The 13,340-nt window shown below is 39.1% G+C and overlaps 2 protein-coding genes across 2 annotated transcripts in view; one reads left to right on the forward strand and one right to left on the reverse strand.

The window, feature by feature from the left end:
• LOC145643430 (V-set and immunoglobulin domain-containing protein 1-like) overlaps window positions 1-13,340 on the forward strand; it is a 68,507-nt gene that overhangs the window by 35,468 nt on the left and 19,699 nt on the right. The gene's annotated exons all lie outside the window — the stretch shown is intronic.
• On the reverse strand, window positions 1,688-9,069 carry LOC145643380 (polymeric immunoglobulin receptor-like). The gene is made up of 3 exons (XM_081694414.1): window positions 8,757-9,069; window positions 3,994-4,311; window positions 1,688-2,375 (listed from the first exon to the last, which is right to left on the reverse strand). The coding sequence occupies exons 1-3, from the start codon at window positions 9,067-9,069 to the stop codon at window positions 1,831-1,833; spliced, it is 1,176 nt and encodes a 391-aa protein (XP_081550540.1). The 3' UTR covers window positions 1,688-1,830.

A 13,340-nucleotide genomic window follows, 5' to 3' on the forward strand; every position in this document is an offset into this window, starting at 1 on the left:
TCTCTCTCTCTCTCTCTCTCTCTCTCTCGATGCTCCAGCAGACATGCTCTACTGTTCCCGGCCTGGCCACCCACTTCACCTTCTTTAACCCTTTGCTACATTGAACTTATGAAGCTCGGCTCTCCGCGTAGTATTTGTAATGAGACTGATGGACTCCAGACACTCGCAGATGATGTTAATCACTGATAATTTATGAAGAGAGGGGAAATCCAAAGGTGTAGTCAAAATTCTCTACACTGGTAGATTGAGGCCGAGTGAAGAGCCAGCTATATTTTTATATATATTTAGAGTGCTGACACCAGTTTCCTGTAAAGTATCCAATCTCTGCACTATAAGTTTAGTAGGTCAAATCCTATGTTAGGCTGACAGAACCACTGAAAAAGCAGGATGCATTAAGACAGGAATTTCAGAAAGGTGGTTATGCATATTCTCATAACACATGCTAGACAATGCAGTAGAGCATTCTCTTCAGAATATAAATTATAATTACAGGAATAATTTGGAATCAGATACATTTTGTAATTTTATGTGCATTAAACCTTTGCCGGCACCTCTGCCTTTGGTTGTAGGTAAGTGGGACAGGGGTAAATAATTACAGTAACAAGCTCCAAATATGTCACTTGTAATGTCAAGCTGACATCAACATTGACTAAATCAACTTTTATGACTGTTTGTTTACGCCCATTTGCAACTTGTCATAGTAAAGCCTTGCTTCTTATTTTAGATGTTTTAAATCAAAAATCTAAAATAAGAACACATTAGTGATTTTGATCCAGCTGGTCCACCAACATTAATGATCTGCACACTGTGTAGTTTTCAGAACGATAATGTAACGCAGAGGCAGACAGGACTTGACGCACATGTGTAAACGAAAGTTCTTCATTTGCAAAACAGGTAGACACAACGGCAAAATTAACAAAATGATGCAAACTAAGCAATGACTAAATGGAACACCAAAAAGGGAGAAAAATGATACAGGAACTGTGCAGAAACAATAAAATTGTGATGTAACATTTGATACTAAGACATCGAAGCTCGTATCACACAGTGTACCGAAGCTTGTATCAGTTACTATTACCACTAAAGTTAATATTACCATTAATATTACCACTAAAGTTACTAACAACACGTGAATAATGATGGTCGAAGCTTCAGACGTCACTGAAGCACAGAATGAGGGTGAGACTTTCATAAGTTTGGCACTGTCCTATAACTTGGAAGCTTTATCTTTTTACTAAAAAAAATTGGAAATGTGCTAATTATAGAAGTCAAAAGTGAGAGTAAACATTTCCTAACGCCAACCTGTTGTACTTACATAAAAGGGAAACAATGATTTTACACAAATTATTTCAGAATTTAATTATTAAACATCATTACTGATCATCCTTTTTTTTTTTTTTAATGACATATGAAGGCGGTGCAGTGTTGTATTGTTTATAGTGCTGCGCAGTTTTGAATCTTTAGCTGCTATAATTTCTGAAAACCACCAGGTGTCGCTGTTTGTCACCAGCTTTCAATGCTCCAAAGCTTCGAATCCTTCAGCAGTACAATAAGGAAGAACCTCAAACGCTTCACAAGACTTCATCTGCACATCATTACCAAGAAGGAAGTTAAACAGTAAACACTAGAATAACGAGCAGGCTAATAACGTTACCAAACAACAATAAACTCACGGGAGGACGAGAGAGCGCACATTCAGATACCCACAACCAAGATGATAAAACAAGGGATATTTATACAAAGATTAACGAATGCAAACTAGACAAAGATGAAAACAGTGACAGAAAAACCAAAACAAAGAAGCATGTGTGTTAAAAACCTGAGACATTCTTACTTGAACTGCCCAAGATATTTGTTACAATTAAAGGAGTATTTGACCATCACTGAACTAAACGTTACTGGTAATGTGCACAGATGACAGCACAACAGCAAATATAACAGCAGAAAGTCTACAAGTAACTCAGACAACCAAGACTTTGCTAGTGTGGATACATAAGAAAACCTTAAAGCTGGATTTATCATTTGCAGTTGGATTTGGATCAAATACCGTGTTTTACCTTTAATGATGAGTTTGATGTATTTATAGTTCCACTGGTTAAGATAACACCAGTATTCTCCCTCATCCTCTTCAGTCAGGTGTGATATGAGTAGAGAGAGATTTCCTGGAGAGTGAGCAGTACCCATCTGAACTCTGTTTCTGTACTGTTCACTCTCACTGGTGATCACATCCCATGTTTGTCTTCTTGTGTTGTATTTCTGCCAGGTGAAACTCTCAGGTTTGGCGTGTGGTTCAGTACAGGAGCAGGGCAGCTGTACTGAGTCTCCTGTGTATGCAGTGATGACGTCTGTCCTCAGATTCCCTACCAACATGCAGCCTGCAGAAACACACGAGATAAAGGCCTTCACTATTAAACATAGCTGCACATTTACATGTAAAATGGTTATTATTATATATGACATACTCCGTTAATATTATTATATATGACATACTTAATTGTTATTGTATATCACATACTCCATTTTTATTATAGATGGCATACTTAATTGCTCCAGGTCCAGTCACCTGATGGTACTGATGGTACCAGCCAACTGATGATGGTACTGGAAATCACTAAGAGATTTCCCAATAGATGTTGGTATGATGGATACATGACCATCAAGTTATAAGATGTAAATGTCTGATTATATATTGTCTCTCTCCCTCCCTCCTTCTCTCTCTCCCCCTCTGCCCACCCTCGCTCCCTCCCTCCCTCCCTCCCTCCCTCCTTCTCTCCTTCTCTCTCCATCCCTCATTCTCTCTCTATTTCTTCCTTTCTCTCTCTCTCTCCTTCCCTCCTCTCTCTCTCCCTCTTTCTTTTTCTCCCCCTCTCTCTAGATAAATGAGAACAGTAGTAACTAAATAAGGAAACTAAACAAGTTGTGTGTAATATGGGTATATAACTGACTAGAACCTAAAAAGGACAGAAGACAAGAGTCATTAACTACAGGCATGAAATACAAATACAAACAGAAGATGTAACTAGAAACAGACAGAAGTAGAACTGCAGATCCTGCTGCTGGATAGATTTTTTGTTTTATGTAGTACAGTAGTTATTGATACAGACCAGTCGCTATATGCAGTACGGCCCACTGAGTGCAGTTGAAATGATTTTTTGTTTTGTAACCACGCCCCCATGATGGCACACACCTGCCCCTGGTTTAATGTTGTGTGTGTCTGTGTGTAGTTAAACCCCTGTTGGTGTGTGCATTAGTGTTGGTCATTGTTTGTGTTGCTAGTCCTACGTGTATTCATGTTAAACGTATATGTTTGTGTTGCCGTCGTTAGTGTTCCTGCAGTGTTACGTGTATTCGTGTTATCCGTTTATGTTGTGTGAGTGCCGTCGTCGTAAGCGTTATGTATCAATAAGTGTCTGTCAAAGTCAAGGGAGTCTGTGCGTCCTGCTCCGCGCCCTGCGGCACTCCAGCTGTTACAGCAATCAAGTGGCACATACAACAAATGCTACAGATTCTTGAAGTGCTGATGTTTGTTCAGTTTTCCACCTGATCTCACTGAGTTTGTCTGTGTGTCTAGTGAGGGGTCTGGTGTTGTCTGTACAGGCAAAGGTCTGAGTAACAGAAATGATCCAGTTAGATTCCCATTCTAATTACATTCCCATCATGTATGAAGACTTAAGATTTAAGATTTAATTTTTTCACATGGGTTGAGCAAAATCAGGTGATTATGGCTGCTCTTGATGTTGTGTAATTTTGGGGAAGGTAGTCATTCAGAAAACAGCTAACACTACTTGTGACATTGTTTAAAAGAGTATTTGACCATCACTGAACTAAAGGTTACTGGTAATGTGCAAAGATGACAGCACAACAACAAATATGACAGCAGAAAGTCTACAAGTAACTCAGACAACCAAGATTTTGCTAGTGTGGATACCTAAGAAAACCTTAAAGCTGGATTTATCATTTGCAGTTGGATTTGGATCAAATACAGTGTTTTACCTTTAATGATGAGTCTGATGGCTTTATAGTTCCACTGGTTAGGATAACACCTGTAGACTCCCTCATCCTCTTCAGTCAGGTGTGATATGAATAGAGAGAGATTTCCTGGAGAGTGAACAGTACCCATCTGAACTCTGTTTCTGTACTGTTCACTCTCACTGGTGATCACGTCCCATGTGTTTCTGTTTGTGTTGCGTTTCCTCCAGGTGAAACTCTCATGTTTGGCGTGTGGGTCAGTACAGGAGCAGGGCAGCAGTACTGAGTCTCCTGTGTATGCAGTGATGACGTCTGTCCTCAGATTCCCTACCAACATGCAGCCTGCAGAAACACACAGGATAAAGGCCTTCACTATTAAACATGGCTGCACATGTACATGTAAAATGGCTGTTATTACATATGACATACTCCATTATTATTATATATGACATACTCCATTATTATTATATATGACATACTTAATTATTATATATGACATACTCCGTTATTATTATTATATATGACATACTTAATTATTATTGTATATCACATACTCCATTATTATTATATATGACATACTTAACTATTATATATGGCATACTTAATTGCTCCAGGTCCAGTCACCTGATGGTACTGATGGTACCAGCCAACTGATGATGGTACTGGAAATCACTAAGAGATTTCCCAATAGATGTTGGTATGATGGATACATGACCATCAAGTTATAAGATGTAAACGTCTGATTATATATTGTCTCTCTCCCTCCCTCCTTCTCTCTCTCCCCCTCTGCCCACCCTCGCTCCCTCCCTCCCTCCTTCTCTCCTTCTCTCTCTATCCCTCATTCTCTCTCTATTTCTTCCTTTCTCTCTCTCTCTCCTTCCCTCCTCTCTCTCTCCCTCTTTCTTTTTCTCCCCCTCTCTCTAGAGCAAATGAGAACAGTAGTAACTAAATAAGGAAACTAAACAAGTTGTGTGTAATATGGGTATATAACTGACTAGAACCTAAAAAGGACAGAAGACAAGAGTCATTAACTACAGGCATGAAATACAAATACAAACAGAAGATGTAACTAGAAACAGACAGAAGTAGAACTGCAGATCCTGCTGCTGGATAGATTTTTTGTTTTATGTAGTACAGTAGTTATTGGTACAGACCAGTCGCTATATGCAGTACAGCCCACTGAGTGCAGTTGAAATGATTTTTTGTTTTGTAACCACGCCCCCATGATGGCACAAACCTGCCCCTGGTTTAATGTTGTGTGTGTCTGTGTGTATTTAAACCCCTGTTGGTGTGTGCATTAGTGTTGGTCATTGTTTGTGTTGCTAGTCCTACGTGTATTCATGTTAAACGTACATGTTCATGTTGCTGTCATGTTCCTGCCAGTGTTACGTGTATTCATGTTATCCGTTTATGTTGTGTGAGTGCCATCGTCGTAAGCGTTACGTGTTAATAAATGTGTGTCAAAGTCGAGGGAGTCTGTGCGTCCTGCTCCGCGCCCTGCGGTTCTCCAGCTGTTACAGCAGTCAAGTGGCACATACAACAAATGCTACAGATTCTTGAAATGCTGATGTTTGTTCAGTTTTCCACCTGATCTCACTGAGTTTGTCTGTGTGTCTAGTGAGGGGTCTGGTGTTGTCTGTACAGGCAAAGGTCTGAGTAACAGAAATGATCCAGTTAGATTCCCATTCTAATTAGATTTCCATTCCCATCATGTATGAAGACTTAAGCGTCGGTCACATCTAACTGCCACCTCGCTCATGTTTTCACATGGGTGGAGCAAAATGAGGGGATTATGGGCGGTCTTGGTATTGTGTAATTTTGGGGAACGTAGTCCTTCAGAAAACAGCTAACACTACTTGTGACATTGTTTTAATAATTAGTATAAGAATAGCAGCTGCTTTTCTTTCAGAAAGAAGCAAGTAAAGCTCTTGCCCCTTCAAGTGAATGAGGTTTTTCACCAGGCAGATTTTTCTCGTGTTCGGTGTGAAAGATTATTTATACTGCAGATTTAGTGTCTGATGCTGCCTTTAAATTGAACCTAAATAAGATGCCTTAGCAGGCAGCATATGTCAGAGGGAGAACAGTGATCACACATTTATTCAACAGTCTTGGATCTGGAAGCATATTGGTCATTATTTCCATAGACATTCCAGAAAATTCTAATCTAAAGCCTCAACCCAAGCAGCTACAAAATTAAGATAAAAAAAGAGCAAAATTACAAGACTTTATACATAAATGCTTCATGAACTACAAATTCCATAATGCCCTCATACAGGTAGCTGAGATATGTGTACACTGAGAGAGACTGAGCTACAGCGTCATTTGTCATGGCATACTATGTCATTTCAACCAAGAAAATTGTAACATATTTATATGTGTAGGCCAAACTCTCAACTATGAAGTCTTGTTCTTGTTTGCCCCAACTGCTGTGGTCATCTGTGGTCTCTTGCAGAGATATTGTTATTCATCAAATGTTATTCAGGACAGTAAATCACTCTACCAGCTGTGGGTTCCTCTTGGATGTGCTATGACAGGGATGCTGCTCGTATGTGGTCACTCTTTGATTATTCATTGTTGGACAAACTCTACTGTTGATCAATCAAGATAAGAATAAAGAAATTCTGAACCGTGTGGAGTTAATGCTGGAGCAGAGCTGAGAGTGGAGCTGGAGCAGAGTTGGTGGACTGAAGACGTACATTTGGAGAAATCTCTCCCTTCGGCTTGTGCTCTCTCTCTCTCTCTCTCTCTCTCTCTCTCGATGCTCCAGCAGACATGCTCTACTGTTCCCGGCCTGGCCACCCACTTCACCTTCTTTAACCCTTTGCTACATTGAACTTATGAAGCTCGGCTCTCCGCGTAGTATTTGTAATGAGACTGATGGACTCCAGACACTCGCAGATGATGTTAATCACTGATAATTTATGAAGAGAGGGGAAATCCAAAGGTGTAGTCAAAATTCTCTACACTGGTAGATTGAGGCCGAGTGAAGAGCCAGCTATATTTTTATATATATTTAGAGTGCTGACACCAGTTTCCTGTAAAGTATCCAATCTCTGCACTATAAGTTTAGTAGGTCAAATCCTATGTTAGGCTGACAGAACCACTGAAAAAGCAGGATGCATTAAGACAGGAATTTCAGAAAGGTGGTTATGTATATTCTCATAACACATGCTAGACAATGCAGTAGAGCATTCTCTTCAGAATATAAATTATAATTACAGGAATAATTTGGAATCAGATACATTTTGTAATTTTATGTGCATTAAACCTTTGCCGGCACCTCTGCCTTTGGTTGTAGGTAAGTGGGACAGGGGTAAATAATTACAGTAACAAGCTCCAAATATGTCACTTGTAATGTCAAGCTGACATCAACATTGACTAAATCAACTTTTATGACTGTTTGTTTACGCCCATTTGCAACTTGTCATAGTAAAGCCTTGCTTCTTATTTTAGATGTTTTAAATCAAAAATCTAAAATAAGAACACATTAGTGATTTTGATCCAGCTGGTCCACCAACATTAATGATCTGCACACTGTGTAGTTTTCAGAACGATAATGTAGCGCAGAGGCAGACAGGACTTGACGCACATGTGTAAACGAAAGTTCTTCATTTGCAAAACAGGTAGACACAACGGCAAAATTAACAAAATGATGCAAACTAAGCAATGACTAAATGGAACACCAAAAAGGGAGAAAAATGATACAGGAACTGTGCAGAAACAATAAAATTGTGATGTAACATTTGATACTAAGACATCGAAGCTCGTATCACACAGTGTACCGAAGCTTGTATCAGTTACTATTACCACTAAAGTTAATATTACCATTAATATTACCACTAAAGTTACTAACAACACGTGAATAATGATGGTCGAAGCTTCAGACGTCACTGAAGCACAGAATGAGGGTGAGACTTTCATAAGTTTGGCACTGTCCTATAACTTGGAAGCTTTATCTTTTTACTAAAAAAAATTGGAAATGTGCTAATTATAGAAGTCAAAAGTGAGAGTAAACATTTCCTAACGCCAACCTGTTGTACTTACATAAAAGGGAAACAATGATTTTACACAAATTATTTCAGAATTTAATTATTAAACATCATTACTGATCATCCTTTTTTTTTTTTTTTAATGACATATGAAGGCGGTGCAGTGTTGTATTGTTTATAGTGCTGCGCAGTTTTGAATCTTTAGCTGCTATAATTTCTGAAAACCACCAGGTGTCGCTGTTTGTCACCAGCTTTCAATGCTCCAAAGCTTCGAATCCTTCAGCAGTACAATAAGGAAGAACCTCAAACGCTTCACAAGACTTCGTCTGCACATCATTACCAAGAAGGAAGTTAAACAGTAAACACTAGAATAACGAGCAGGCTAATAACGTTACCAAACAACAATAAACTCACGGGAGGACGAGAGAGCGCACATTCAAAGACCCACAACCAAGATGATAAAACAAGGGATATTTATACAAAGATTAACGAATGCAAACTAGACAAAGATGAAAACAGTGACAGAAAAACCAAAACAAAGAAGCATGTGTGTTAAAAACCTGAGACATTCTTACTTGAACTGCCCAAGATATTTGTTACAATTAAAGGAGTATTTGACCATCACTGAACTAAACGTTACTGGTAATGTGCACAGATGACAGCACAACAGCAAATATAACAGCAGAAAGTCTACAAGTAACTCAGACAACCAAGACTTTGCTAGTGTGGATACATAAGAAAACCTTAAAGCTGGATTTATCATTTGCAGTTGGATTTGGATCAAATACCGTGTTTTACCTTTAATGATGAGTTTGATGTATTTATAGTTCCACTGGTTAAGATAACACCAGTATTCTCCCTCATCCTCTTCAGTCAGGTGTGATATGAGTAGAGAGAGATTTCCTGGAGAGTGAGCAGTACCCATCTGAACTCTGTTTCTGTACTGTTCACTCTCACTGGTGAACACATCCCATGTTTGTCTTCTTGTGTTGTATTTCTGCCAGGTGAAACTCTCAGGTTTGGCGTGTGGTTCAGTACAGGAGCAGGGCAGCTGTACTGAGTCTCCTGTGTATGCAGTGATGACGTCTGTCCTCAGATTCCCTACCAACATGCAGCCTGCAGAAACACACGAGATAAAGGCCTTCACTATTAAACATGGCTGCACATTTACATGTAAAATGGCTGTTATTACATATGACATACTCCATTATTATTATTATATATGACATACTCCATTATTATTATATATGACATACTTAATTATTATATATGACATACTTAATTGCTCCAGGTCCAGTCACCTGATGGTACTGATGGTACCAGCCAAATGATGATGGTACTAGAAATCACTAAGAGATTTCCCAATAGATGTTAGTATGATGTATGCATGACCATCAAGTTATAAGATGTAAATGTCTGATTATATTGATTATAGATTGTCTTTGCCTCCCTCTCACTCACTCACTCACTCACTCACTCACTCCCTCCCTCCTTCCTTCTCTCCCTCTCCCTTCCCACTAAAGTTACTATTACCACTAACATTACCACTAAAGTTACTATTACCACTAACATTACCACTAAAGTTACTAATAACGTGACTAATCTTGTTTGAAGCTTCAAACATCACAGATACACAGGATGAGATTGAGACTGTTTCATAAGTTTGGCACTGTCCTATAACTTGGAAGCTTTATCTTTTTACTAAAAAATTGGAAATGTGCAAATTATAGAACCCAAAAGGGAGGGTAAATGTTTCATTACATCAACCTGTTGTCTCCCAGTACAGTTTTGTATTATGTTTTCACATAAAAAGGGAAACAATGATTTTAAACTAATTATTGTAGAATATAATTACTAAACATCATTACTGATCATCTTTTTTTTTTTAATGAAATATGATGGCGGTGCAGTGTTGTATTGTTTATAATGCTGCGCAGTTTTGAATCGATGCCTGCTATAATTTCTGAAAACCACCAGGTGTCGCTGTTTGTCACCAGCTTTCAATGCTCCAATGCTTCGAATCATTCAGCAGTACAATAAGGAAGAACCTCAAACGCTTCACAGGACTTCGTCTGCACATCATTTCCAAAAAGAAAGTAAAAACACATCTGTAGATAAAAACACAGTTGCATTCCACAACACACTACACACAGCTACAGCAGTAACGCTGCTACACATCTTATACACTCTACAAAACTACAGTGTACTGAACACTGAAAACCACCCCAGACTACAGTCTGTCTAGTGGAACCACCATACGACTATGACCTGGAACTCTACAACTCTCTCAGTAGAACTCCACTGAAATTCTCCACACACTAATATCCACAGTAGAGGGGAAGTGTGTTCAAGTGCAAAATAAATGATTCCTCCACTTCTTTCTCTTTCACATCCAGACTAAATCTAACAATGAAACAGTGTCTTTCTAGTGTGATCACTTCCTCCTGAGCTGCCAGTGTTCAGACCCCATCCTCAGTAAAGTGATCCTGCAGTAAGAAGTAGTGCTACACAGTGATCCCCCTCAGCACTGTTTGGACACATCATTTCACTCCTGCACTTAAAGTGATCAGAGGGCCAAACTGAATGTGTAGCTTAGCAAATATTAGACAGATCAGACAGGAAAAGCTCTAGACTACATGCTGATCAAAATAAACATTGATCATTTAATCAGGTAAACACGAGCATTGTCTGATAACATTCATATTATTCATAGAGTACAGGTGGAGGCAGCAGTCTATGATCATGTTGTAGTTTTCATACTATTAAGAAAAAACTACTTAAGAGAAGCTGTGAAATCCACCCACTGACACAGAACCAATAAAGGAGTCACCAAAGTAAAGACCACTTTGGATGTAGACAGTACAATGTCATCACAACCCAACAGTTATCACAGGAAGTAGAAACATTTTCTCTCCTTTTCTCTTTGTTACTTTGTTCTTTTTGTTGTTAAAGCTGTCAAAAGCTGTTTAACTGTTTGCTAAATGCTGAATATCTGTAAAGTAACTAATTGAGGCTGTAGGCTAGTGTGCACTGCGCTGTAACAACAACAACAAAATAAAATAAAAACTGTACAGAGACAACCCCCCTAAAAAGCAAAAATAGTAATAAATAAATGTATATATAAAATAACTGAGAACAGCAATAGAGAGAGTGGGCTTCCTTGCCTAGTACCTCTATGCACATTTTGTGATGGTATTATATTAGTACTGACTGTGGCCTCAGGTGTGGTTTTAAAGATTTTACACAATGTGAGGAGAAAAACTTCAGGTTTTCTTTACTGAAGGCCTTCTCTGTATAGCTGTTTCTAATATGTGGAGTGAGGTGTGACGTATTTGTCACGGTTGGCCGGGCAGCCAGAGGGAGGGACACGCCCACTCCTGCTAGGGATCACACTAAACACCTGCCTCATTCCCAGTCTCCTGACTACTAATCACCTTCACCTGTTCTTGTTCGTTCTCTCTATTTAAACTCACAGGTCAAGAGAGAGTGTAGCACATTAGTGGCCCGTCGGACTGCTCACTCCCAACGTGTACATCGCTACAAGGACTACTGGAACAGAGTAGTGTTTGTCATTAGTAGTGGTACCGTCACATATTGACAATGGAAAATAAAGAGCACTTTGGCGCAACCTTGCCTCTCGCTCCCTCTGAACTGCCACCGTCACAGTATTAGGTTAAGTAGTCTACCCTGTTAATGGCTGAGTGTCTCCTTTGATGAAACCAGTTTGATCAGGGTGTATCAGTGATGGAATAATATGTTCTAATCTAATGGCTAATGCTTTGCTTTTTTTTTTTTTTCATTTTTTATTTCAATGTTTCCAAGAGATGACATTGAGTTTTACTTAGAGATGGGGTTTGTACTTAGAGATGTAGATTTCATTAAAAGGACCAAATAAGGACGGACTTTAGTAAAACGTGTTCAGAGTTGTAGACCAATACCACAGACCAAACATCTTTCACCTCCAAGGCAGCCTGACTGCTGTCCAAGGTGCTGAAACTGCAACCTTCAGCCAAGTTCAGAACCTGTGCTGTACACAGCTGCCCTGCATATGGCTGCCCAGTGAGACCCAGACAGAAGCCCCTGGTGCTTCCTCAGCTGTAGCTGTAGCCACTCACCTTCCCACCTCACCAAATACACCAAAAGGTCTTTAGAGGTCACATATCCTACATGTTTCCTTTATTTTAGAGTTTTCTTAGGCGTCTTCTTACAATGTTTTTGTGGCGTTATCTTTCAAAAAGAGTCATAATTCAATTTTACACAACTATTTTCCATCCTCTCTTTATCCCTTGGAATTAAACAGGCAGTTTCTGTTGCTGTGCCTTTGAGATGCAAGATAAATGAGCTCTGTTCTGATTGGCTGCCCTGTATTGTGCTTCATTTAAAAAGCACTAAGAGCTGAAATATGCCTGAGAACTGCAATGTAGGTGTTAGGGGTTAAACTGCTGTAGGCCAAAGAGGCAGAGATAAGTAAATGAGCTGGTTCTCATGACATCAGAGAAACAGTGATTTCAAAACAGGCTATTTTTACAGATTATATTCCATATATGGACTGTAAGAAATGGGAGAGTAAACAATGTGTTTTAAAATGTAACAATATTTACATATTACTTAAAAATTATTTATTTAAATAAAGTGAGTGAAATTCAGTTTTCCATGGTAGGTGCCCTTTAAGGACATGGGCCCAGATATGACTGTCAAAACCAATAAGCAGAGTCAGTCTACACTGTTTGTATTTGGTACCTTTTGTGGTTCTGTGATTGTTAAGGTGCAGTTCCATCTCTGAATCAGTGTCTCACCTACTTCACCTTCACTCTTGTTGCTACACTTGTATTCCACATTATGTTTGATTTACTGTTTCTTTTCAAGAACACAGAAGGTAAACACATGTGGTACAGTTTACAAACTTGATGCAAATTCCTGAACTTTATACAAATTCAGAAAACACTTTATTCAAAATGACGTGTGCTATATTTTGGAAATGCGAGGCAACTTCCGAAAACAGTTCCGTTATGTTGTGACTGAGTTTGCAGCATTTCTGAAGTTGCTCTGTATTTCGGAACTGTAGCGCACATATTTCCATTCTAATGAATTTGCTTTTTTTATTTTTACATTTTCTGCACAATAGGTCTTCACACCCACCATAGAACTGGACCTGGATACCTCACTTGTCTTGCCAAATGTATTTATTCATCACTAGTCCAACTCTTTATCCTGTAGGTAGTGAGCTCTGCCACTACTCAGGTCTCCATGGTAACACAGAGTAGTATTGTCTTGCATTTGATGAGTATGTCAAAATTCATGAGATCAGAACTCACTGTAGCCTCTCCCTGAAACCCACCCCCATGCCCCACTTAGTGAAACACACAGAAGCACCAAACAGTT

Source organism: Electrophorus electricus, chromosome 2 (assembly GCF_041902795.1).
Source record: "Electrophorus electricus isolate QZ-2024a chromosome 2, ASM4190279v1, whole genome shotgun sequence".
NCBI lineage: Eukaryota > Metazoa > Chordata > Actinopteri > Gymnotiformes > Gymnotidae > Electrophorus > Electrophorus electricus.